We start from the raw sequence: 26,292 nt of genomic DNA, 5'->3' as shown, positions 1-26,292 counted from the left end.
TGTCATTGTCACACAAACATGAATGAATACATTAAACCATTAGTAAACATAGTAATGCTGAAACTTAAAACTCATTTAAAAATAAATTCCATTTGCCAAAATTCTATTTTTTATTATCAGAAAAGTACCTAATGTACTAAATAATTTTGTTTAAAAATGGAGGTGATCAATGAATTGAAGAAACTAGATTTAGATAATCTTAATGAAGAATGGATGCAAGCGATCTATTATGCCGAGTTTCTTGAATTTGCCGAGATTCCATCTGAATATGAAAAAATTCTAGAATCTTTAGACATTAAAAAAGTATTCAAAAGTATAATGAAATCAATTGATTCATGGTTGAGTTTAGAAAACTCTGATGAAGAAAAATCTTGGGCGACACTATCTCACCAAGTTAATCATCAGAAACTGTTAGCCTTGCTTGCGTACTTTATTGATTATGGTGGTAAAAATGTACACACATTGGAGTATAGAAACAGTACTCTCTTAGCTTCCCGATTGTACTATAAACTTTTATCAATTCCTGGATACAAAGCATACCACATATATCACTCTCAATTGTTTGCACAGTCCTTGGTTTGCTTGAGTTTTCCAAAATCAATGTGCGAAAATGAAAACAACTACTACAGTACTAAGGATTTGTCACGTGAAGTGAATTCAGTCATAAGAGAGTTGCAGCATTTTGTCCTTGATCTGAGAGCTGTAATCAAAGAGTTACATTTGAACCCCACTGATATGAATTTTGAGGATATCTTAAGTAATCTTGTGGATATCACTGGAGGTGCTATTGTTAATAAGCTTAATGTTGGTAAGTATTTAAAAAAAAAACTAAAATTTGTTAATAAACATTTAAGCATTACTAGTGTATTCTTAGTGTTTGGCAATGAAAGCAATGGATGAAAGGAAACTCCATGCAAGTGAAATGAGAATGTTAAGATGGATGTGTGGTGTGACAAGAATGGATAAATTATGTAATGAGTATATAATAGGAAGTATGAAAGTAGTGCCAATAAATGAATGGTAAAAAGCTGGGTTGGTACAGACACATCAGGAGAAGAGAGGAAGGTCATGCTACTAAAAGAGCCTTAAATATGGAAGTAAAAGGTTTAAGAAATAGGGAAATACCGAAAAAGATATGGATGGACAGCGTTAAGGATAGTATGAGTAGGAAGGGAGTGACCAGTGAGATGGCAATTGGAATAAACTAACATACTGTGCAGACCCCACATAGTAAGTGGGAAAAGGTAACTTTAAAAGAAGAAGATTTTAGCATTCCTCACTGCCACTTAAAAAATATATTTAAAGCAAATGAAATTATCATTTGCTTTGAAGTATATTTTTTAAGTTGAAAGGTAATGTTATGTTTACTAAGTTTCATTTACACAACCTTTTCCAAATGTGTATTGATTGTATTTCTATGTTAAGTGGTGCCAGCTGGATCTCTTCTCACACTGATGGTAAAAGTTGATCAAGAGAAAGCCACTAAACTTGTGATTCTTCTTTAAAGTATGGGCCAGAAACCAGGGCCTTTTGCTCTCAATTCCATCCTCAAACCATTCAATTAAAAATAACTTTGTGACTATTGGAATAAGAAATGTAATACCATAATAGAAAAATATATTATATATTTTAGTGTGTGTATATTAGTTTAGTATTAGTCATAACCATCATTACACATTTATTTTCAGACAAAATTGAACTAGCAAATGTGTCAAAAGTTATATATGAAATGATAGATGTCTTGATATGTGATTCAAATGGAGATGTAAATGAGTCAGCTATAAGATTGTTGTTTAAATGCATTCTCCCCAAGCTGGTGGCAGCATCTGTGGATTGCAGAAATGCTAATGTAAGATTTATTTAAAAACCAAACATGGAGTTTTCTATTTAAAACTACTATACTCAGAACAAAATTACAATTAAGCATTTTCATTCTATCCTTCCAAAAAGTAAACAATGACTGATTGCAGCAAAAGTGGCAAATACACAGCATGCTTTACTAATGACAAGAAATACCATTACTATCTACTAAGTTCCATTGTACTTGTCCCATTTACCCCATATTAAAAACCTCATTAGGTTTTCTAAACATGGAACACTCTACCCTATATTACTCTTGAAGTCTGTCCAATTGTTTGTGTTTGTAAAATTTATTAACAATGAATATCTTCTCTTGAGTATAAATCTACTTAATAATTGACAAATTTATGGTGACACATAAAAATGCATAAATTTTTACACACAGTTACAATGGATTTAATTTAACATACATATATTTTATTTATATTTAAATGTTATTACTTTCTTCAGAACTTGGTAAGAGCTTCATATGTTACATATTCCGGATTACTACTCACAAAATACGGCAAAGCAGCATTACCAGGATATGTTGTGCTTTTACAGCATCTTTGTTACACCTTGGATGGATTGGTTAGTATAGTTATAACATTACTACAAATCTATCTCTTTATCCCTCATTATAGATAAACATAAGAAGGAAACATCATTATTACATACCTTGATTTAATAAGAGTGGTTGAAATGAAAGATAACAAACATCCTGACATACTCACAAACTTTCGCGTAATATTAGTAGGATAATCTTACCACAATCAATTAAATCTGCTTACCCTTTAATTTTAAAAAACGCATGATTTTATAAATACACAGATTTTTACTAAGAAAACAAGCATATTTTCCGGAATTTTATTCACGCTTGCCACGTTGTTTGTAAATCCCTGGCGAAACCACATTTATTTTAAGGAAAAGTTAAAATTATAATCATATTTATAAAATGGTAAATCTCCTTTGATTTTTTCCACAGGAGCGTGCAGAAGTACGGGCGGCGCGCGTGTCGCTCGTGTTTGGTTTGATGAGTCTACTTCCAAAGAAGTCCTATAGGAAAACAGTGAAGTGGCTTCTTACATTATCAACTACGTCCAAAGTCTCACATAGACAAATTGCTATGGTAAGACAAATGATACTATAAATAAGCTATTGAAATTTTTGTTGAAGAAATGAAACAACGCCTGGAAAGGCTTCTTTATATTTTTTTAAACGGCTGTTTACTTTCAAGTTCTCAACTAGGTACTTGTAAATAATAAAATTACTTACAGGAATTATTGGCCAAACTATTAAACAATGATCCAGAAGAAAAGAAACCAAGCAGGACTGAGCAACAAAATCCAGGTAAAAGCAAATAGACAATTTTTATACAACAATTTCAATTAGAATTTTCAAAGTTGTGCTTGTAATTTTTTGGTCCAGTTGGTTAAAATACTTTTTTGTCACGCAGTTTTTTAATTAATATTTTCAGAAAGTACTGATCATCCAAGTACTTCTGCCACTACAACAGATCAGCCGGAGAGAGAAGCGGCCAAAGATGCAGAAAGCACGACAGAAAGCACTAATGAAAATGAGCCCGCGCCGGCTATGACTACAGATGACGAAAGCAGCCAGGATAGCCAACCCGTTCAAATTGAAGATGTATATTGTATTTATATGACAGTAGTTTACTATAATTTTAGTTATAAAATAGCGAACCGTCACAGTTATAAACCAACACCTATGCCTATACCTATACCTAATGTACCTTGTATAGTGAAAGAATTTTCATGATCGGTTTAGTATTTCCCAAGTTAGCCCTTATAGAAAAAAAGTTAAAACTTTCATTATAATCAAAATAATGATATACAAGAGAAAGCGCCTTTATTTCTTATCTTATCGCTTCTTCACTCTTTATGTACTTGATCAATGTTCATGACATTTGTCACACACAGTGCAAAGAGTATAGAGCAGGACATGTGGTATTCACATCGTAAATGCGTGTTTCTCACACTCCCTTTAATCTGGGAAATTAGCACGGGTAAATAAAAATATGAGAGCAAAAGCTAGTAACGATCGCGTTGTTGTCTTTGACGACCTAAATCCACAAAAGTTAAATCTTAATTTACTATATATTGTTATGAAATTCAGGACATGACTGAAGACGAGGTTGCAGGCCTACTTCGTCAGCGCTCCCACACGGTGCCCCACTTGGAGATCCTTCAAGCGGTGTACGAACGTTTACACGACGTGTCGAGCACGCTGCGGGCACGGGCCCTAGCCATTCTCGCCGACTGTCTGGCCACGGACCACGCGCCATTGAAGGAGGCTATTAAGGTGAGTAGTCCCCCGTTAATTATTCATCATCGTTGCCTGTTTAGTGCCAATCACAGACGTATAAAAAAGGCGGACAGATTGTGGCTTAAAAAAGTGACACAACGAAATGACGGCGTTGTACGCAAGTGTGAGTGCCATGCAACATGCCATTTCGTGATACAATCTATGACATAATGGCCGTCTGTCACAATATTGATGAGAGTGTGTGCTTGAGACTTGTATACATATATATAGGTACAATGGGCATACTGTCTGCCTTGTTTCGTACGTGTATAGTAGCAACATATTTGTCACGATCAGGAGCTGAACGGTCCGGAGGCGGGCGCCGTGAGCCGCCTGCTGGCGGCCAGCGCGCGCTGCGTGTGCGACGAGCGCGCGGCGGTGCGGCGCGCGGCCGTGCCGCTGCTGCAGCGGCTGCTGGCGCCGCCCGCCGCCTCCACGTCCGCGGACTTGATGGTCACTTGTTTTGTATTACTATTTTTGCGGCCAGGTATACGAATCCTATAAACTATTCTCTTTAGGTCAATAAATCTGTAACTGCTTAGAGATAATCATCAAGTCAATCCTCGCCATTCCCCAAGAACTTTGTAGGATGCACTGCGCACTGCCTTCGAAGCAAACTGTAACAAAACATACCAAAATTAATTAGTTTTGAAGACGCGGATGTCACCTATAATTTAATAAAAGGGATTTGAATATCAGATATTGGTGGGTCTGTGCCGCGACGCGAGCATTCTCGTTCGCTCGGCGAGCATCGCTGCACTCGGCGAGATGCTCTGCGCGGCGCCGTCCGACGCGTTGTTCGACGCCTTCCTATCGGGACCTATGCATCAGCTGTCTGACCCTGAAGCTAAGGTTACTCTTTAATCATACCTGCTTGGTTTTGCTCACATTGTGTATTGTTTACCCTAATTGTATATCATGTTGTCAAAATTAAGAAATAAATGAAACTTTATAAATATTTATTCGGTACAATAAATGATTTCAGAGTTCTTTGCATTACTATACGAAGCTTTTAATACTTGCTATTAAATTATATGTTCCTATATTTACTGGATTTTCTCACAGCACGTAACATACATATAAGAAAATTGTGATGAATACTGTAAGATTTTATCACAATAACTTGTTTAAAACGCACAGGTACAAGAACAAGTCGTGACACTCGTTCAGCAAATTCTGATCGAACGGCTGCATAAGTATGAAGTTGGTGAAGAGGATCCGCTGCCCTGGATGTTCCTAGCGGGCGTCACGCGACACAACATGCGAAGGCATCTACTCAAAGCTTGCACGCTACTCGCCAAGACTTCTAACCCAATTAAGTAATGGCTTTATTGAATAAAGTATTTTGAAGTCTGTTGTCCACAATCCATAGTCATAAGTCCCTATCAAGTACTCGGCAACTACTTCAACCTTTTTTTACTTGCATCTATGTACAGCAGCGGCCTTCTCACGTCTGAGTTTTCCCTACCCTACCCTAGAATCTATCCTACACAGCACGAACCTCCATCACAGTCAAATAGTTTTAACTAAGCCCACAAGTGCTTCGTGTTTTGGATGTTTATATAGATTCATTTAGGTAATCACGTCTATATGTCTTGCAGGGTAGGCAGAGCCAACAGCCTTAAAAATACTAATAGGCCATGTTCAGCTTTTTGGCTTAATGTTAGAATTGAGGTAACATACGAATTGTGACAGGTTGCTAGCCCATCGCCTAAAATTAAGAATTCCAAGTTTATAACCCTATCCCTTATCGCCTTTTACGACATCCATGGGAAAGAGATGGAGTGGTCCTCTCCCTTTTTCTATTGGTGCCGGGACAACCATACGGCACTTTAAGGTTTACATAGGTAAACATGTATAAAACTTACTCAATCTATGTGATTTGCTGGTACATAAAGTCAAAGATTTATTCCAGTCATAAGTGATGAGAACCATACTCATGTCTTCCAGTGTTCGCATCATAGACACTCTGAGCACCCACCTGGGCGTGAAGGACGATGCTCGTGACCTCCAATGCCTCGTGTTGCTGACGAGCGCGGCGAAACTCGTCGACTACTCCGAGGTTGGCTTCGTGCTGGAATACTACTACAAGCTGACAGATGATACTAAGGCAAGTGATTTCGATATTTGAATACAGTGGCCAGTGACAATACTTACTTACATACTTTATTACCAAAAACACTGGTTTAACTTAAATCAATCTGTTGCAGGCTCGCGATGTCCGACTGTTGCCTCTAACCCTGGAGCTGCTGAGCACGTGGTCTCGCTGGACCACGGCCGCCGCCAGGAACGAGCTCAGGGAACATCTCGTGAGGAGACTCGCTTCTGCACCTGACGACGGTAATCCTTATAACGTATTATTCCAAAATACCTATTCTCACTGTTAGAATAAGTCTTAGATGGCGCTATCTATTAAGAAAGTTAGTCCAATGAAAGCCTTATAATCCAGTACTTAAACACAACTGATGATTTGATTATAACATTGTTGTTTTATTTTTTACTTTTAATAATGTGATTGTTGCAGGCTGTCGAATCGCGTCAGCAGCGCTCGCCGCACAACTCGATCCGAGTAATCTCACATGGGCTACAGAGCTGATGCAGTTATGTAAGCCAAGTGTTTTATCCGCCTTGAATAGACGACTTTATTATGTTCTGAGAGTGTATTCTACCCACTATCTGTGTTTTTAATAAACAAGTAAGTTTACAATTTTAGGTAATAGGTAGTTATTTACTTATTTATGTTGCTTACATATTTTTGAAGTTCCAATTAAGCCGTGTTAGAAGTCCACAACAGCAACTCATAAACAATAGTACTAAAGCCAAGCGCAACCAAAAAATAAAAATTTTTAGGTGCGCGGTGTAGTGCGGCAGAATGGGTGCACTATCATTTCAACTATGTTTTAGCGGAATCTCGCGCAGTGTGGGGCGGGGCTGCGGCCGAGTGGGTGCGCGCGGCAGACTTGTCGCTCCTGGCGCCCGCCCCGCCCAGGCCCGCGCTGCTGCGACTGTTTCTGCGGGCGCTACAGCATCCGCCGCCTGGTATGTAAACATGAGACACTAGCGACTCTCCCCGGCTTCGCACGGGTAGCATTTAGGTATACATAGAAACTATCTCCATGAATCACACATCTATTGAAAAAGCTGCATCAAAATCCGTTCTGTAGTTTTAAAGATCTAAGCATACCTACATACAGACAGAGGTACAGACGCGGGAAGCGACTTTGCTTTACACTGTTTAGTGATTATTTATTTATGCAGACTTCGTGTGATCACGAGATACTGTTGCGTAAGTGGTGCCTTACTCGCTACACTACTTTATCCAATAGTATCTCTTTAAGTTCATGACAACATTATTGTGTCCCTGCTAAACTATATCCTACGCTGTCTCTTCCACAGAATGGGATGAGAGTTCACTAGGCGCAATGGTAGCAGGAGCTGGGCGACTTTGTGTACGGTCACGAGAGACCGCTGCGCAAGTGGCGCCCGCACTCGCGACTTTGCTACAAGACCAACAAGCTATGTTGGCCCCGCGGCTCAACGCTTTGCGGGCGCTTACTGATATTTGTACCAGGTAGGTGAGATACGGTAGTTTCTTACGAGTTTTACATACATTCGAGTATTGAGTAAGTATTTAATAAACGGGTACCATAAAGCATTTAAATTAAATTTGTGTTCAAAAATTTGAATTTTTATTGCTTTAGTATTAAGGGAACCGAACGATACACTTGTATGAATTGAAAATTTCATTTCTTTGTAAACATTATCTAATTTATGAAATTCACCTCGAATTATAACTGTGGTAGCCAGTAACACTCATAGATATAAAAAAGCAAATTTCTAATAACAACTCGAAATATAAATTCATAAATAAAAAAAAAACAGATATACGTGCATCGTGGAGCCGCTGCTGCCAGCCATCTGCGGCTGCGTGAGCCGGACGTCCGCGCCGGCGCTGCGCAGCGCGGCCGCGCGCGCGCTCACGCGCCTGCTGCTGGCCGGCTACCTGCGGCTGAGGACGCCGCTGTACTACAAGTACTTTATTATTACACCTATATATATAAACTACACGACAGATCAATACCTACCTTTGTCAATTTTTTTTTATTTTGATTGTGCGTGTTATATGATATCACGTAAAGTCGATCTATTTTTTTTTTATTAGAGATAAAAACATCGCAATCGCTAAGAATAGGTACCTACTCAAATCTAGATTCCGTAAACAGAATCTTTCAACCTCCAATATAACCGTACAGTGAGCCCTTTAAACTAAAAATACTCCCTCTATTACATTATCTCTAACGATAGTCACCAAAAAATAACTATCTACTAAGAATTAATACCGGTAGCATTGTTACAGAAAAGCCCGGGGTTCGCGAGAGCCATAATATTATTCCATTTCTCCAGGTACTTCGCATTATTAGCTGACGACGACCACGACGTGCGCGAACCGGCCGAGTATTACGTGACCAGTTGTCTCACTCCCGACGCGATCTATCATCACTTTGTGGACTGCGTGTTGCATTACAACAGCGATAGACAGACTGGTTGGTTTCCTTTAGCTTACTATATTAAATTAATCTTTTTATAGCGTCGGTGGTCGAACGGTTAAGGTGCCCGGCTGAAATGCGGAAGTAATGCATGTGATTCAAATCCTACTTCGACCTCTGACTCTTTTCTGAGTTGTGTACATTGGTTTGAGTGCTAACCGATGCTTTGATGATGAAGCAAAACATTGTGAGCGAAATCTGCATATTATGGCAACTGAATGTGTAAACATGAATTAGGTAATATTTAATCTCTGCAAAGTAAGCGCAGGTCAGATGGGCGTCTTTTCGTATAAAACCCTGACTCATCCAATCCAGGATTGTATGGTCACATGAGCTTGCATGAAGAGAGTTATGTATGTGGATGAAGCCAGAAAAATATTCACGAATCGTAGTACATAAGTGAATTAGTATCTGTCTACCCATCCCGGAAAGAGGCGTAGGTAATTTTATGTCAGTCTTTTCAAGTCTGTTGGCAATGTCTACCCCGCAAGGCATATAGACTGTGATTATATGTATGTGTAGAGAAAGAGAAAATCTTCCGCCAGGCTAGGTTAACACCAAATGCATAACTGCCTGGGGGACCGCGGCTCCCATGATGTTGAGTCGGAGGTTGTATTAATGCTCAAATCCGTGAAATCTTTGTAATCGCGATTTAGGCTTTTTCTATAGGCCCATTTCTATAGGCTGAGCGCGTCATTTTCTTCGCTATGATTGAGTTGGTGTGTGACTTTAGTGATGTCGCCACATATGTATGTATTATTCATTTCTAGATGCGATATCATTCGACGCTCGCCAGCTGATCTACGACGTGATGCTGCAGCGGCTATCATTGGTTCAGAAGCTCAACGTTCAATGTCGGCTTGCTCGCGAGATACTCCAACACGCGGCCGAGCAGTGTGACGAGGTCGATGACCTCCCGGCCGAGCTCAACGCCGCTCTTCTCGACACCATCACTTTGCTGTGCGGTGTGCGCATGAAGCTGCCCAGTATGTAACTGCTATATGTAGCTCGCTAGTACTCCAACACGCGGCCGAGCAGTGCGACGAGGTCGATGACCTCCCGGCCGAGCTCAACGCCGCTCTTCTCGACACCATCACTTTGCTGTGCGGTGTGCGCATGAAGCTGCCCAGTATGTAACTGCTATATGTAGCTCGCTAGTACTCCAACACGCGGCCGAGCAGTGCGACGAGGTCGATGACCTCCCGGCCGAGCTCAACGCCGCTCTTCTCGACACCATCACTTTGCTGTGCGGTGTGCGCATGAAGCTGCCCAGTATGTAACTGCTATATGTAGCTCGCTAGTACTCCAACACGCGGCCGAGCAGTGCGACGAGGTCGATGACCTCCCGGCCGAGCTCAACGCCGCTCTTCTCGACACCATCACTTTGCTGTGCGGTGTGCGCATGAAGCTGCCCAGTATGTAACTGCTATATGTAGCTCGCTAGTACTCCAACACGCGGCCGAGCAGTGCGACGAGGTCGATGACCTCCCGGCCGAGCTCAACGCCGCTCTTCTCGACACCATCACTTTGCTGTGCGGTGTGCGCATGAAGCTGCCCAGTATGTAACTGCTATATGTAGCTCGCTAGTACTCCAACACGCGGCCGAGCAGTGCGACGAGGTCGATGACCTCCCGGCCGAGCTCAACGCCGCTCTTCTCGACACCATCACTTTGCTGTGCGGTGTGCGCATGAAGCTGCCCAGTATGTTACTGCTACCTATATGTAGCTCGCCAGTACTCCACCACGCGGCCGAGCAGTGTGACGAGGTCCATTCAAACATTATTGCAACTGTCCCGTATTCTGTTTGCTAAAGCCTTATAAAATAGGCTTATAATCTTAAAACTAATGGTCGTTTACCTGAATTTGCCAAATTGCAAATCAAACGAAGGACTACAAATCTCTTGGCAATTTCCCTTTCATGTCTTCTGCAATGTTATTTGTTACAGAAAAACCACAAAACACTGGAGATGGATATATTGAAGACTTACAAGAGCGAGTTACTACAAACATTGTATCACATGTAAGTTTTAATCATAGTGTTACATACGGATAAACATTTCGACCCTGGCTTTCTTCATTTTAGGCTTTTTGCATTAACCAGAAATTGTTTCTAAAAGTATTGACTGGCAACATAAATTCATGAACCATCCCACATATTTGCTAGCGCAAAACCTTGTTTTGATATATCGTTATCGTAAGAATTGATTTTGACCTAGTACCACCACTGTAGGTTATATATAAGGTTCCTTTGTAAACAGAATAACACAGCAGTAGTTTCGTGTAATGACTTACTCGTCTCTGTACGCAGTGTAGACGAAAACAAATACCCAAAAAATATAGACTTCTTTTATATTTCTTTTTCTAACATGTCCCAAAGTAAAAAAAATGTTTTTACAGAAAATGAAGCGTACAGTGGCGGAAGTATTGGTGCCTGCCGTATTAAGACTGTATTCGCGATTGCGCGCGCGCGGCGGACAGGTAGCTGCCTATCTCGTGCGCATCGCCACTGATCTGCTCAGCGACTATCGACAAGAGGTACCCTAATTATAGCATTATAACAGAAACAATATTATATTTGCAACTTTTAACCTAATTTACTTACTCCAGAGATGTGAGGACACTTCTATGTGCTTATTTAATTGTTAATGATGTAATATTGATATGGGTACTTGTGACCATTATCTCTGTCAAGAAAATGAATCATAATCCCAAGGTAGATAGAATTACCTACCAAATTGCACTCAACACACTACCTCATTTCTTTTAGAATATCACACCAATGAAATTACTGAATTACAAACTGGAAATGAGTGAAAAATATAATTTAAAAAATAACCTGTGAACCTCGTGAAAGTTTTTTTTTTGCTGAGTTATTAGACGAAAGGGAAACTAAAAACATTAAAGTCATTTTCAGTTAATTTCTGTAAATTTACGTCAGTCGTGTAAGGATTACTTCAATATATCACTATTTTCAGATCGAAGAGCTGATAGAGAACGACGAGGAGTTGGTGGAACGAATCCAGCAGTTCCAGGAAAATATAGGCCTGGAGCCTTCGTTTGGAAACAGTCGGAACCTCGTGACACGGTCCGCGCCGCCCGAGCCCGAGACTCCGCGCGCGCCCCGCAAGCGCGCCGCCAGGGCCCATAAAGACACGCCCGTGAGAAAGCGCGCGCTGAGGATATAATCACGATAGCGCGCCAACCCCTGCCGTGAATAATACGTATGCTGGACTGAATATTCTTCAAAATGAATTTGATTTGAAAAGTTTCCGAGTCGTTTCCTGTCATTTTATGCAAATAGGCGCGGTGTTGGAAGTATTATGTGTATTGTGAAAAAAAAAACTGTATCAACAATCGTAAGTAGGATATGAATTGTGGATGGAGAATTATTTTTGAAAAAATAAGGTTATATAACTAGAAATGATGGTGATTGTAGTGTGTAATTTCTAAGGAAAAATTGCTAAGCTAAAAGATCATTTAGAAATGTTATTATTTATATATTTGGAGACGAATTTATTTTTCATAAATATAATTATTTCTCGACCCAAGCGTTTTATTACAACTCAGAGTGATATAAGTTTTAATAATAAAATTGTAATACTTTTATTAAACAACCACAAAAATAACAATACGGCAAACAGCGAAAGCTGCCATTCAATCAATAAATTACTATAAATATAATAGAATTACATGTCTTTGCTTAAATTTAATTTAACTACTAAATCACTTTCGTTTTCGATCTTGATCTCCTTTTTGAAGGCTTTCTTCAGCAACATATTGATTGCTGCTTCTTCTGCAACAAAATGAAAAGGTTTTCTTAATTTAGACAATACTTTTGAAATGTCGCATTCTCTCGCTTTTTGCAGTAATGATTTATAGATACGAGTATGATAATTTAATGACTCAAAACCATAACATTGTCTAATCTACAGCGTTATACTCCTAACACATGCATATAAATAATTAAAATTCAAATTTCGATGACAAATCTTGAATTTTGTAAAATAAAAAAATACAGGTATGTCAGAACTTGATCTTAGTCCAAACTACCTCTGAGTCTCTAACCGAAGAGGTTTGTCAAGACCAGTTTTGACTGAAAATCTTAATACAATAGCGGTTTTGACTGTAAATTTATGGTCAAAAGTACTTAAGGACTTAGTCAAACCTACTGTTGACTGTTAGAAAATCAATCACAATCATATGAGAGATTAAAAAACAGTCATTCCCTTACCTGTGACTTGTATCGCAAGCAGTTGATGCACAATGTGTCGCGCAGTTATTTTAAACAGATCCCTACTGCTTATCTTTTTATGTTTGTAATACGGCATCAACAACTTTACCACTAGCTCTGCTAGATCTACTTTCTTTGCTCCAGTCTCTTTTTTATTATGCTTTTTATCTTTACTTCCTTCTTTCGCTTGGTGACTAGAAGTTTCTTGATTTTCTTTGTGATGTTTATTTTCTGTGGTATCTGTTTCCACTTTTATCTTTTCCTTCTTATGTGGTTTACCGTGCTTTTCAATCTTGTGATGTTTTTCTTTGTGATGACCATTAGAACCGATGAGTTGTTTCGATGTTTTACTTAAGGTTAAACTATGTTTAGATTTATGATTATATGGTTCTTTTTCCACATGTTTGACAGGAGAAGGTTCTTTAGCCTCCAGCTGTTTGGACTCCACACTAAGCTCAGCGGATGTCAGTGGCAATTCTGAAAATTTCTTTAACTTTTCTAGCACATCTTCTGCTTCCTTACTCAGTCTATGTGCTTTGTCCAGCTTTTCTTCCTCTACACTTACATTAAATTGATCATCACTATTATTTAATGTTTCTTTAAACTCAAAATTTGGTTTTTCATCTATTCTAATTTCCAACTGATTTGCTTTTACGTTTTCGTTCTCGATATCCAATTGTATAGTATCCTCTAAACTTTTTTCTTCTGATTTAGAGCTCAGTAAACTGTCTATTTCATTTGAATGTATCAATCTTTTGCGAGGACTTAATTCTGCTGATTCGTCAATGACTAATTCTTTTTCCGATTCAGCATCTGAGATAGTAACATTGAGATCCTTTTTAGATTCATGCTTTTCATGTCTTTTTCTTTTCTTATCAGGTGAACTTTTATGTTTTTCAGATTTCTCTGAATTCTTATTATAATGTGAGACTCTGTTTTTACTAGATTTGAAGTGGTTTTCAATTTTAACTTTTTTGGGGACTAATTCTGTTTCGCTGTCGGATGATTCACCAAATAGCGCCTTAATTTTTCTCTTTGCTGTTGGCTTAATATTCTGAAGTTCTTCTCCTGCCGCCTTGAGTTTATCATTTTCTTTTTTATGTATATTCTTCTCACTACTTCTTACACCTTGCAAAGTTATGTTTATTACTATGGATTTTTCTTTGCATTTATTCTCGGTATCATAGAGTTTAAGAGTGGTTTCATTATGTAAGTTAATTGAGTTGTCAATTTCTTCTAATTTTAAAGTAGTATCATCACTATTATTATTGAGATTTTCATCTATGACCAGACCCTGGTCGTCCTCGTCGCTTTCGATCGGAGTAGACGGACACGATTCATCAGATGCTTTTTTAAAGAAATTCTGAAGTTTTGTTTGCGTTAGTAGGTCTCTTTTAAATGAATTGGCTTTTCGTTTCGTTTCCTTTTCCGCTTTAGACACAGCTCTTGCCTCTTTTTTACTTGATAAATTAGCTAAAATAAATAAAAACAAATTTTGAAATATTTTGAATTTGATAAAACACTTACAATCAGAAATTGGTGTAGGATACTTACCAGAATGCAACTGTGAAGCTGTAACAAAGGCATGACTTTTTTCACTTTTCTGTTTCGATTCAAAGTCTTTCACAAATTCACCAAGTGTATTTCGCTTTTTCGGCTCGAAATTTTTCAGTTTCGGATAAAGGTGGTCTTTGCAAGACTTTATTGCAGATATCTAAAAAAATATATCATATCACACACCATAGTAGTACCAGAAGACATTCAAACTCCAACACAGTTTTCACGTGACTCAGTCTCGTGTCTTAGTCATCAAGTATCTCAGTCAGTCATACATACATACATACATAAAATCACGCCTCTTTTCCGGAGGGGTAGGCAGAGACTACCTCTTTCCACTTGCCACGATCTCTGCATACTTCTTTCGCTTCGTCCACATTCATAACTCTCTTCATACAAGCTCGGCGGTTTCGGGTACTTTTGACCTGACCCTTTACCAGGACGTCCTTAATTTGATCAAGATACGTTCGTCTAGGTCTTCCCACTCCGACCTTTCCCTCCACACTCTCCTTGTATATCTGCTTAGTCAACCTGCTTTCATTCATCCTCTCCACATGACCGAACCATCTTAACATACCCTTTTCTATTCCTGTAACTACATCTTCTTTCACATCACAACATTCCCTTATCACGCTGTTCCTTATCCTGTCACTCAATTTCACACCCATCATACTCCTTAACGCTCTCATTTCCACTGCATTTATTCTGCTTTCATGCTTCTTTTGCCATACCCAACTTTCACTCCCATACATTAATGTCGGGACCAACACGCCCCTGTGCACAGCCAGTCGAGCCTTTTTGGATAGTTTCTGACTGCTCATAAAGGCATGCAAAGCTCCATTCACCATGTTCCCCGCGTTCACTCTCCTTTCAATATCACTATCATACTTGCCATCTGATGTAAACTTTGATCCTAGATATACAAACTCTTTCACTTGCTCCACTTTTTCTCCTCCAATCAAAATATTACATGCTGTCATTTCTTTCTCCATTTCAAAAACCAGTGTTTTAGTTTTACTTACGTTCACTTTCATTCCTTTCTCTTTTAAAGCTTCATGCATACAGTTTACCATCTCCTGTAACTCCTCTGATGACGCCAGTATAACCTGATCGTCGGCATAGAGCAGACATTTGACGAGTAACTCATTCATCCTTAATCCACTTTTAGACTCTTTCAAATCTGTCAAACAGCTATCCATAAATAGGTTGAACAGCCACGGTGACGCAACACATCCTTGCCTAACGCCTTTCTCAATCTTAAACCACTCAGTGTGCGCTCCGTTTATCCTGACACAAGCACTCGAATCCTCATATAAGGATTTCAGTGCTCGTATTAAGAGACTGCTCACCCCATGCATAGAAAGTGCTGACCACAATTCATTCCTCTCAACTCTGTCATAGGCCTTTTCCAGATCTACGAATGTGCAATAGACTTTTTGACTCTTGGCCAAAAACTTTTCGGCTATGCACCGCAAGGAAAAGACCTGATCAGTACATCCCATTCCCTTTCGAAATCCCGCTTGAGCATCCCATATTTTGTCATCAGTTTCATTCCTGACTCTATTAATCAATACCTTAGCATACAATTTGCCGACGACGCTAAGCAGGCTTATACCACGATAATTTTTGCAGTCCAGCTGTGACCCTTTTCCTTTGTAAAGTGGCACGATAACAGCCTTACACCAATCTTTTGGTACTCGGCCGCTTCTCCAACACAAATTGAAAAGGCAGTACAACTGACTAGCTACTACGCCTTTTCCTGCTTTAAGCATCTCGACCGACACTCTATCACACCCAGCAGCCTTTCCCGCTTTCATACTCTTAAGTGCTTCCACAATTTCGAACATTTCAATTTCGCCTTCCATCTCATTCTCTTTTTCTTCGCTATAGCAGAAATCTTTCTTATTTCCTTCCTTTTTTTCAAATAAACTTTCAAAATAGTCCTTCCATATCTTTAGTACACATTCTTCTCCTTTCACAACGCTACCATCCTGGCATCTGATCCTAGTCAGCTCTCTGGTTATAGTATTTCCTCGGGCTGACCTTACGGATTTCCAGAATACTTTCAGATTTGACTGAAAGTCTTCTGATAGCATTTTATCAAAATCCTCTTTATACTCTTCTTTCTTTCTAATCACAGCTTTCTTAACCAAATCTTTCATTTTCTTATATTCCTTACGTGCTTCATTCACATCTTCATCAATAACCTCTTGCATTCTTAAGTTAGCTTTTGCTGCTAACGAATCCAGCCATGCTTTCTTCTTTAATCGCACAAGTTCTTGCACATCTTTACTCATCCACGCATTTTTGTGATTTTTTCCTTTCCTTCTTCTACTTACACCACACACTTCAACAGCTACTTTCACAATTCTTTCTTTAAATTCCTTCCATCCATCTTCAATATCGCTCATTTCCTCTAAATCTTCAAATTCATCCTTCAGTCTATTAATATACTTCTTACCTACATCCATATCTTGCAAATTTTCTACTTTTACTCTTTCCAAAGCGCTGGTTTGCTCCCTTACCCTGTGCCGCCAGCGATTGAAGATACCCCTTATCCGGGATATCACCAGTAAATGGTCCGAGTCAATGCCAGCACCGCGATATGCACGGGTATCCAGCACTTTGTTCTTCAATCTTTCATCTACAATCACAAAGTCTATCATACTTTTTAAAATACCTTCCACTCTTGTGTAGGTGTGGATCTCTTTATGTTGAAACATTGAGTTCGACACAAAAAGATCCCACTCTAGACAAATTTCTAATACACTTCTTCCATTATCATTCACCTTTTCGTCACCAAACGCACCAAGCACCTTTTCATATCCATCACGCTTTACACCCACCCATCCATTAAAATCACCTAACATAATAATCTTCTCATTTGGCTTGGTAACTTTCAATACTTCTCTTACACTATTCCAGAACTCCTCGTTTTCGCTTTTTGCTGATGTTGTACCCCTCGAACCCACATCCCAAGGTGCATAAACACCTAGAACGAAGATCCGAGTGATTCCAACTTTCAGCCTAATCCATAGAAGACGAGGGCTGACACACTCATACTCATTCACGCACTCAGCCATTCGTGCAGAAAGAATTAGACCGACCCCTTGACAGCCTCGGCTGGTACTGGAAATTCCAGACCAATACGCCGTGTAAGGGCCGTGCTGCGTCGCGTCGCATCCTTTCCGCTTCGTTTCATTCACGCACAACACATCCAAACGTCTTTCATCCATCATCTGGCATACTTCCTCAATCTTATCCTTCATTCCTCCTCTTACATTCATCGTCGCAAAGCGGCTTTCAGCAGACCGCATACCGCTCCCGCCGGGAACGAGACGTGATGGGGTGCGGACACCATCGCCGCCATCTAGGTGCTCTTTCAAAAGATTTGCATCCATGCGATTCCCACGAGACGCTAGGGAAAAATTTTGTCCGCCCCAGCAGAGCCCCGCATGCCAGGGTAAGGCTAGTCATTACCTGGGGGTCGCCCAACCCCATGGCGGAAGTGGCACGCTCGAGACTAGGCTCGCCCCTAGCCATGCATCCATCGGCGCGGCAGACCTTAGATTGGCAGGGATTTACATTAAAGAGGAATCCCAAGTCTATCCCTTAGTCGGCTCTTACGACATCCGTGGGAAAGAGATGGAGTGGTCCTATTCTTTTGTAATGGTGCCGGGAACCACACGGCGGTCAGTCATCATAATTAAAATTAGATCTTACCAGTTTAACGATTGCCCTTCTGTACAGACTTATTACAGTATTACTGGAGAATATTTCGTACTCCAACTCGATTGCGCACTGTTCTATGTCGTGACGAGACAACGGCTTATCGGGATTATCTGTATCCTTCATATTATTTAAATTATTGTTCAGAGCGTCTATGAGCAGTGAAAGATTCCCTTCTCGAACTGCCACAGTCAAACCGTTCACCTAAAGATAAAAATAATATATAGTAATCCTCATTTAATTTTTCATAAATATTTTTAAGTTTTTAACGACATACAATTTAACCACATTTTATGAGATCAAGCTCAACAACTTATCAAAAGGATTTAGGACTAAATTCGAATTTAAGCTTTTAAAAAATCAGTTCCTGGGAAAGTTTCAAGTAATAAGTAACCTAGCCACATCCCATCTGACGAAGTTTAGTGCCAAATTTAAACAAAATCAGATTTATTTGATATGAATACAAATACAAAGAAGCACAACCACAAATTAGGGGACTTGTTCATGAACGTTGACAAGCTATATGCTTAATCTTCTCTCTCTCTTTGTTAACTGAAATGACAGTTGCCTTTTATGCTCGTATTTAATAAGTCTTAATTAATAAGACAAATTTTATTTAGTTACTTTAGTTCCAGTGCTGCCAGCCGCTTTGCATTTGGAATATTTCGCAGACTCCTCATCGTTTTGCCTCTTGTTGTCGCTTTGCTTTTTTCTGCTGGCGAACTCTTTCTGTATGAGCGAGCGGGTCTCCTCGGCCACGCGGCGCCGGCTGCTTTCGCCGTCAGACTCGTCGCTGGCTACGCCGTAATATGATTCCATGTCACTATAAAATTATTTCAATTATTTGATACATTTTGTATCGTCATCCTTGTCTTTCTTATATAATTAATGTAGACGGGTATAACACAATAAAAGACAATGGTCAAGTGGTTAAGATATCTGAATCAAAAAGCAAACAAGGTGAGTCCTGCTGTGGTCATGCAGCAACAACTCTTTTTTGTATGAAGTAGTTTGGATGCTGAGCTATGCTTTTAAGGTGAGGGAAAACATGAAGAAACTAAATGTCCAGGCATATTTATTGAAGCTGGGTTATGTTCCATTTGCACCACCTAAATACCCCAATCCAGGAACATATTTGGAAGGACACTACCAAGACTAATTTCAGAAGGATGATGAAGACTCGGGCACTCATCATCTTTGTCTCACACAGCCTTCACCATACAAATTTGACGTGTTTAGCGACGTCATGATTACCTAGTCAATTATACAATGGCAGCTCACAGCTCCCATGATTCGGTTCGTATAACCGAAAGGTTGGTTAAGCGATGGGTGGTGATGGAATATTGAAGTCTTTACTAACTCACCGTGTCTGCCCCACGCGGCCCTCGCCGTACAAATCTGACGTGTCGACGTCGGCAGCGGAGGCCGGGCCGAAGCCGGCGCGCTCGAGCCGCACGGACATGGCGCGGCGCTGATGCTGCTCCAGCGCACGCCGCGTGTTGCGCTCGTCTGCGCACGCGTCGCAGCGGTCCACGCAACGTGGGGGTTCCTCGCCGAAGTACTCCGCAAACGTTTTGTGACGACATCTGGAATAGTGCAATATGAGTGACACAAGTGTTCTATTGCTAAAGTATATATATAGCCTACACTACATATAAGTGCAACAACCATGATACAAGCTAGGTTAGGTTTCCTTGGTATTGTAACCATTTCTGTCTCAGATCAGGAGTTTCTTTGTAACTCAATATCATGGTCCATGATCCAAGCTAGGTTAGGTTTCCTTGGTATTGTAACCATTCCTGTCTCAGATCAGGAGTTTCTTTGTAACTCAATATCATGGTCAAAGTTAATACCTTCTTATTGCTCTACTGTTCCTTGTAAAGTTCACCTGTTCATCAGCCTCTGATAACTTATCCTATGAATAAAAACAATATTCCATGCACAATTTTGTAATATTTTAAATAACTTTCAATTCCACTTTTGTCATCATCATAAACTACTATAACTACATTTGCAAATAAAAACCTTATATGATTCCTTACTTGACTTCTTCACAATATTTCACCATGATTTCGAAACTTCTATATGCGTTTTTACAACGCTGCTTCTGCTCAGGTGTTTTCGCGCGACCCAATTCAGTTTTGAGTAAGAAATCTACAGCATTCCTCTCTCTGGTGCAATAATAGATTCGGCAGAATGCCGGCTTTCCATCACGTCCTGCTCTGCCAGATTCCTGAAAAATATTACATTTAAAAAGGCAATGGCTTAGATAAATATAATGAAACCATGACTGACAAACTTTCATTCTCATTCTCCCTTGGGAGGCCTAGTGGCCATCTAAAATATGAACCAGGGGTGGGTATTTTTTATTAAAACCATGCACATATCAAATTAAAAAAAAAATTGTTTACAAACCTGATAATATGCGGCGACATTCTGCGCAAGCCCCCAGTGTGCAACGGCGCGGACAGCTGCTTTATCAACCCCCATTCCGAATGAAACCGTTGCACACACGCATGGATACTCGCCCTGTGTCCACTGCTCTTGCACTCTGATACGATCCACAGACTTCATACCTGATATTACATATTGTTTAAATTTGACAAAAATTACGATTGCTTGAAATTTTACAATGTGCACAATTCTACATAACTTATTCTTATTTAGTATTATTATTTTATTTTTCTCAAGTTGTTTAATTTATACATGCTCATTTTCTTCTTTGTATTGTACTCACAATGTTTTTGATTACTCAATCAAGAGGTGGGGCCTAATGACTTGTAATACAGGTAATAACCTAGTACAGGCGTCAGCTCCCGCAAACAGGCTGTTTAGCAGTACTCCAATCTTTGTACCTTAGTATTAAGACACTTATTTTGTGGTGAGAAATAAATGATTTATTATATTATTATATATTAATTGTACTATGTTACCTCCATGATATGCCAGTGAGTGCAGCCCTTTCTTGGTTAGCATGTTTGCTATGTCTTCTGTCTGCTCACGTGTCCGGCAATATACAATTACAGCATTTTTATCTTTCTAAAAAATTAAACAAATGTTATACCTATTTACAAAATTATATTTTATGATAATTTTTTTTCAAAATGAGAAATTAACTTACAGGTTTCACATTATCTTGTGCGCCCAAACTTTTCTTCAAAAACTCTAGCAAATGACCAACTTCATCCTGAATACAATTTTGATAAATAACATCATAATAGAGATTCCTTCTGAAACTTTGTGTTTTATATTTTGCAACAGGTTGCAACAGCTTGAGATTCGTCAGAATGTCATTAGCAACCTCAGCACTAGCTGTGGCTGTGAGAGCAACCCAAGGGACACTCTTGTATTTCTCTCTCAAATTGCCCAATTTTAAATAATCAGGGCGAAAATCATGGCCCCATTCACTGACGCAATGTGCTTCATCAACCACAACATAAGACACTTTCTTGTACTTTACAAGATGGTCAAAAATAGATTGAAATGTTCCAGTTGCAGCCTGTTCTGGTGTTACATACAAAAATCTTGTGCTGGGTCGCATGCTCTTCAAATCATTTATGACACTTTCTCTGTCTTTTGTAGACATTTTTGAGTTTATAGATTCAGCAGCGATCTTGTGCTTAGCAAGATGATCAATTTGGTCTTTTATAAGGGCCAGCAATGGTGAGAAAACAACAGCCACTTTGTTATCCTGAAGCATTGCCGGCAATTGAAAGCACAAAGACTTCCCAGAACCAGTTGGCATCGACACATAGACATCATGGACTCCTATTCAGAAAGAAAAATAATGATAAAATTATACTGTTACATTTTCTTGAAGTAAAATAGATTTTAAAATTTAAATTAGCCTTATCCATGTCAATTCTATCTCTAAATATCCAACTGAATGTGTCTTTATGAGATCGTCGGCTCTGTCTTACCCGTAAGGGGGTAAAAACTTGATATATGTAAGTTGACATTAAAACTTTGTGTAAAAGTTATAAATTTAACGCCATGGCTGGAGTATGGAGTTTTCATTGTAATATTAAAGGTATAAAATATTGCGTATTATTTGGATAAAACGACTAATTTTAATAGGCACACACAGCAGTCAACTTTATCACTTCACTAGCAGCTGTCCTAGATTTGGTAACATATTGCGCGAGAAAACAAAATATTTTCATACGTATGTACTCGGGTTCATTTGGACATGTTTATTATATTATTACCTCTAGCAATAGCTCTTACAGCTTGTTCTTGAAGTACACTTTTGAATTTTCGGTGGCCAAAACACTCAAACAATTTCTGAGTCAAATTATCCATTGTAAAAACTTTCACTCACTCACTGGCACTAAAGGTATGTCTCGTAATTTAACTTATTATAGATAGTTTAATAATTTGTTTTTGTTATTTTGTGTAATAATTTTGATTTGAATTTAAAGTCTAACATTTTGTAGCACAAAAACAACCTCAAAGCAAAATAAAACTAACCTTTAGTGTTGTTAATACGTCTTTTAAGTCTGTAATCGATAGATACTTGGTGATGTTAAAAAAATTGTGAAATTAGATACAATCACAGATGTACATGTAGTCTCATTAGAAGTTTCTGCAGTAAGAAATTTAGTTTCAAATTTTATTGGTATTTATTTACGATGACACTATTAGCAAAAAAGTCAACTTCAATAGAAACTCGCTTTAGAAATGATCTTTAAATATAGGTACTTAAGTTGACTTTTAGCTAATAGTGTGCGCGTGAAAAATTTATTTCGTTATTTGAATATTAAATCCATCATTTAGTGAAGTTTAACGTGGTCTTTCAGTCTTTTCAAAACTGTTGGCTCCGTTCACATCGCTTTAAAGGACGGATAAGACGTGATTATTTGTAATAAGGCTTGTATGTAATTTTAGATTTTTAATTTTTATCGATACAACTGGCATTATTTAATTCTAACACACCACACTCAAATTAGTTTTTTATGAGACAAAAGTGCATATGCCATACAGCCATTTGTCTACGGAAGTACATATTCTTATCCATATCTATATAAATCCCAGGATGAAATGAGACAGCACAAAGTTAATGAATATTTTATATTTTAGGTATTTTTTTATATTTTAGGTACCTAACGGAAACTTAGAATGAAATTGAACGAAGGCTGTTCAATTACACTACCGGCGGCAAATTTGAAAATACATAATCATTAATTTTACGAATAAAGGTTGAATACGACATTGTTTTTAATCTATTTTTCTACCTTAGGTATATTACCGTGTATAATCCGGTAGCTAAGTAAATTTTCCATAAGGTGGTTATTTATTGTGTATGTGACCAACTTAAGCACTTAGTACTAGATAACAATCATCAACAGCTACATACGGATAGATGGCCGTCACCTCGGGCTTTTTGCCTCTGTCTACCCCACAAGGGATAAAGACGAAATCATATGTATGTATGTATCCAAATAATATTTTACAGGTCTCGAAAGCATGAGCAAACGTAAAAATCCCTCCGGAGCCAATAACCAAAATGCAGATTTTTGCGATTTTTTAATAGAATTATCGGAATATGAAAAAAATGTAACGCGTAATATTCATAAATTTAACGCATATAGGAAAGCCGCCGGTGTTTTAGCAGCATATCATAAAAGAATAGAATCTGGAGATGAAGCTAAGAAATTAGAAGGTATAGGGGAGAAAATATCTAAGAAAATTGATGAATTTCTTCAAACCGGTAAATTAAGAAAATTAGAAGACATACATCAGGATGGACAGGCAAAGGCTATTAATTTGCTTACACGTGTATCTGGCATTGGTCCGGTGAAGGCGGCTGAACTCGTGAAGAGCGGAATCACATCCATCGATGGTTTAAGGCTCCACTTGGATAAACTGAACCATCATCAAATAATCGGTTTAAAGTAAGTAGGTATGATTTTCTTGAATGTAACGAATGGATAAAGCAAAGTGCTAACAAAATTTTTATTTAACACAGTATGTTTGTTACAGATATTTCGAAGATTTTGAAAAGAAAATTCCTCGATCAGAAATACAGGAAATAGAAAGAAAATTGAGAGAAATCATACTTGATTTGGATACCGAGTTTACAGTAACGATATGTGGTAGTTACAGGTTTGATTGCTACTTGTTTTCTTTTGTTCGAGTAGAAAATTATATTGATAAACACTACTACTAATAAAATATTTATTTAAGGCGTGGCAAAGCAGAGAGCGGCGATATTGATGTTCTTGTAACCCGCCCTAGCTTGAAAGTAAGCGAAGGGAAGAAAAAACGAGGAGAAACTCTTTTGAAATCTATTGTAGAGCAGTTGAAAGAAAGTCTGGTTACAGATGTTATATCAATAGGAGATACAAAATTTATGGTGAGAATAGTAACTTGATATTTATGTCAGAATTTATGCATAAGTAGGTACTATTCCGACCCTGTCATTAGTACCTGGAGTGTGGATCCTGTGTTTCTACTATCTAGTTGCGTCCTAGCAATTACAACAGTTGCGCTATTATAGTGCTTTTGGATACGCTACTTATCTCCTTTCTTCGAGGTAGGTACACCGAAAGAGATGGATTTGGTAGAATACTTCTATGATAAGTTAAAATCCACATTCAACTCGGTACTGGAGATCCATAGATCGTATTAAAAAATTAGTAACATTCTTTTTGCATCTACCAACCAAGTTGCGTCAACGGCAAAAAGGTTACCAGTTACATGGCAACCATTGTAATAACTCTGCTAAGGATAATAGATAATTGGCATTTATTGATTTCTTTAATGGCAGGGGGTATGTCGTCTTTCGAGTGAGTTTCCATATCGCCGCCTGGACATCCGGCTGATCCCGTGCGAGCAGTACCACTGCGCAGTGCTTTACTTTACTGGCAGTGACGTGTTCAACAAGACGATGCGTGCGCATGCGCTGGAACAGGGGTTCACGCTCAACGAGTACTCTTTGCGTCCCGTCGGAGTTACGGGTAGGTGTTACTATAACAATCTAAGAAAGTACTAACTAAAGCCACATTCACTTTGAAGAAATTCAGAATGGGATAATAATGAAAATTTGCTCTACATTAAATTTTAGCAATTAGAAAGAAATGTGCCGTGTGGCACCAATATAAAAAGAATAGGACCACTCCATCTTTTATTTCCCATGGATGTCGTAAAAGGCGACTAAGGGATAAGCTTTAAAACTTGGGATTCTTCTTTAAGGCGATGGGCTGGCAACCTGTCGCTATTTCAATCTGAATTTAGACGGCCTCTGTGGCTCAGCGGTAGTACGCTTGTCTGTGACACCGGAGGTCCCGGGTTCGAATCCCGGTCAAGGCATGATGAGAAAAGAACTTTTTCTGATTGTCCTGGGTCTTGGATGTTTATCTATATAAGTATTTATTATAAAATATAGTATCGTTGAGTTAGTATCTCGTAACACAAGTTTCGAACTTACTTCGAGGCTAACTCAATCAGTGTAATTTGTCAAAAAAAAAAAAAAAAAAAAAAAAAAAAAAAAAAAAAAAAAAAAAAAAAAAAAAAAAAAAAAAAAATTCTATAATTAAGCCAAACAGCTTAATGAGGTCTATCAATCTTTCAAGGCTGCTGGCTCTGCCCCACGAGGGATATAGACTTGATTATATGAATAAATAGAAAGAAATAAATAAAATCTTTTTTGCTTTGCTGTAGTTTGTAATAGACAAAATGAAATGTCCTTCGATTATTTTAATTCAATTTCTTTGAGGAATTTAGCTTCCAGATGTTATCTACTTTTATGGCTAATGCAAACCATGATCACAACTTCAAAGCATTTTCCGAACTTAAGTTTTGCTTATAATTCACCAGTCCTCATTTGTTTTGACGGATTCCTATATAAAACTTGCCATTTCACAGGTGTGCCGGGAGAGATGATCCCTATTGCATCAGAACAAGAAATATTTGAGTATATAAACTATCCATACAAAAACCCAGAAGAACGAAATATGTGAAAAACAAAGTTTAATAGTTATTTATATCAACTGAAAAATTAATTGTGTGCTTGTATTTGATATAGCGTCATTTGTTTCAACAAGCTTAAAAACATCAAATGAT

General features: G+C 38.6%; 3 protein-coding genes across 9 annotated transcripts; 2 read left to right on the top strand and 1 right to left on the bottom strand.

Annotated features, from left to right (window-relative positions):
* Nucleotides 1–14: 14 nt before the first annotated feature.
* Nucleotides 15–12,254, top strand: LOC106140466 (condensin-2 complex subunit D3). Its single transcript, XM_060947832.1, has 21 exons — nt 15–808; nt 1,689–1,849; nt 2,311–2,430; nt 2,825–2,968; nt 3,117–3,189; nt 3,317–3,486; nt 3,976–4,161; nt 4,462–4,617; nt 4,864–5,016; nt 5,305–5,483; nt 6,115–6,274; nt 6,375–6,504; nt 6,689–6,769; nt 7,069–7,203; nt 7,561–7,735; nt 8,047–8,196; nt 8,569–8,708; nt 9,482–9,697; nt 10,658–10,731; nt 11,109–11,246; nt 11,687–12,254. The coding sequence occupies exons 1-21, from the start codon at nt 157–159 to the stop codon at nt 11,894–11,896; spliced, it is 3,603 nt and encodes a 1,200-aa protein (XP_060803815.1). The 5' UTR covers nt 15–156; the 3' UTR covers nt 11,897–12,254.
* Nucleotides 12,247–22,576, bottom strand: LOC106140470 (ATP-dependent DNA helicase Q5). Its single transcript, XM_060947824.1, has 11 exons — nt 22,437–22,576; nt 21,350–21,996; nt 21,162–21,267; nt 20,644–20,804; nt 20,271–20,461; nt 19,593–19,814; nt 18,853–19,051; nt 18,223–18,432; nt 14,497–14,656; nt 12,943–14,415; nt 12,247–12,504 (listed from the first exon to the last, which is right to left on the bottom strand). The coding sequence occupies exons 1-11, from the start codon at nt 22,528–22,530 to the stop codon at nt 12,398–12,400; spliced, it is 3,570 nt and encodes a 1,189-aa protein (XP_060803807.1). The 5' UTR covers nt 22,531–22,576; the 3' UTR covers nt 12,247–12,397.
* LOC106141820 (DNA polymerase beta-like) lies at nt 22,207–26,290 on the top strand. Of its 7 annotated transcripts, none has more exons than XM_060947828.1 (7): nt 22,377–22,393; nt 23,327–23,467; nt 23,684–24,122; nt 24,211–24,333; nt 24,415–24,583; nt 24,998–25,187; nt 26,095–26,290. In XM_060947828.1, exons 3-7 carry the CDS (start codon nt 23,695–23,697, stop codon nt 26,187–26,189), a joined length of 1,005 nt encoding a protein of 334 aa, XP_060803811.1. In that variant the 5' UTR covers nt 22,377–22,393; nt 23,327–23,467; nt 23,684–23,694; the 3' UTR covers nt 26,190–26,290. The 7 variants fall into 7 exon arrangements, with proteins under 7 accessions (XP_060803808.1, XP_060803814.1, XP_060803811.1 ...); XM_060947830.1 differs by lacking the exon at nt 22,377–22,393 and adding an exon at nt 22,444–22,564 and having other exon boundaries at nt 23,308–23,426; XM_060947827.1 differs by lacking the exon at nt 22,377–22,393 and adding an exon at nt 22,444–22,564 and having other exon boundaries at nt 23,308–23,467.
* Nucleotides 26,291–26,292: the final 2 nt, after the last annotated feature.

The sequence above is a fragment of the Amyelois transitella genome, chromosome 14, assembly GCF_032362555.1.
Source record: "Amyelois transitella isolate CPQ chromosome 14, ilAmyTran1.1, whole genome shotgun sequence".
In the NCBI taxonomy this organism is placed as follows: Eukaryota; Metazoa; Arthropoda; class Insecta; order Lepidoptera; family Pyralidae; genus Amyelois; species Amyelois transitella.
The sequence above is the reverse complement of the archived record's forward strand: the minus strand, read 5'-3'. Positions and strand labels throughout refer to the sequence as shown.

Excerpts from the sequence above, each read along its gene's own strand:
- LOC106140466 (XM_060947832.1), top strand. The coding sequence starts at position 157 with ATGGAGGTGATCAATGAATTGAAGAAACTAGATTTAGATAATCTTAAT. Across the intron at positions 2,431-2,824 it reads GTTACACCTTGGATGGATTG|GAGCGTGCAGAAGTACGGGC; the intron begins GTTAGTATAGTT and ends TTTTTTCCACAG. Across the intron at positions 6,505-6,688 it reads CGCTTCTGCACCTGACGACG|GCTGTCGAATCGCGTCAGCA; the intron begins GTAATCCTTATA and ends TGATTGTTGCAG.
- LOC106141820 (XM_060947825.1), top strand. The coding sequence starts at position 22,222 with ATGGCTGGAGTATGGAGTTTTCATTGTAATATTAAAG. Across the intron at positions 24,334-24,414 it reads ACGATATGTGGTAGTTACAG|GCGTGGCAAAGCAGAGAGCG; the intron begins GTTTGATTGCTA and ends TATTTATTTAAG. Across the intron at positions 25,188-26,094 it reads GCGTCCCGTCGGAGTTACGG|GTGTGCCGGGAGAGATGATC; the intron begins GTAGGTGTTACT and ends GCCATTTCACAG.
- LOC106140470 (XM_060947824.1), bottom strand. The coding sequence starts at position 22,530 with ATGGATAATTTGACTCAGAAATTGTTTGAGTGTTTTGGCCACCGAAAA. Across the intron at positions 20,805-21,161 it reads CTCACTGGCATATCATGGAG|GTATGAAGTCTGTGGATCGT; the intron begins GTAACATAGTAC and ends ATGTAATATCAG. Across the intron at positions 14,416-14,496 it reads AGCTTCACAGTTGCATTCTG|CTAATTTATCAAGTAAAAAA; the intron begins GTAAGTATCCTA and ends TATTTATTTTAG.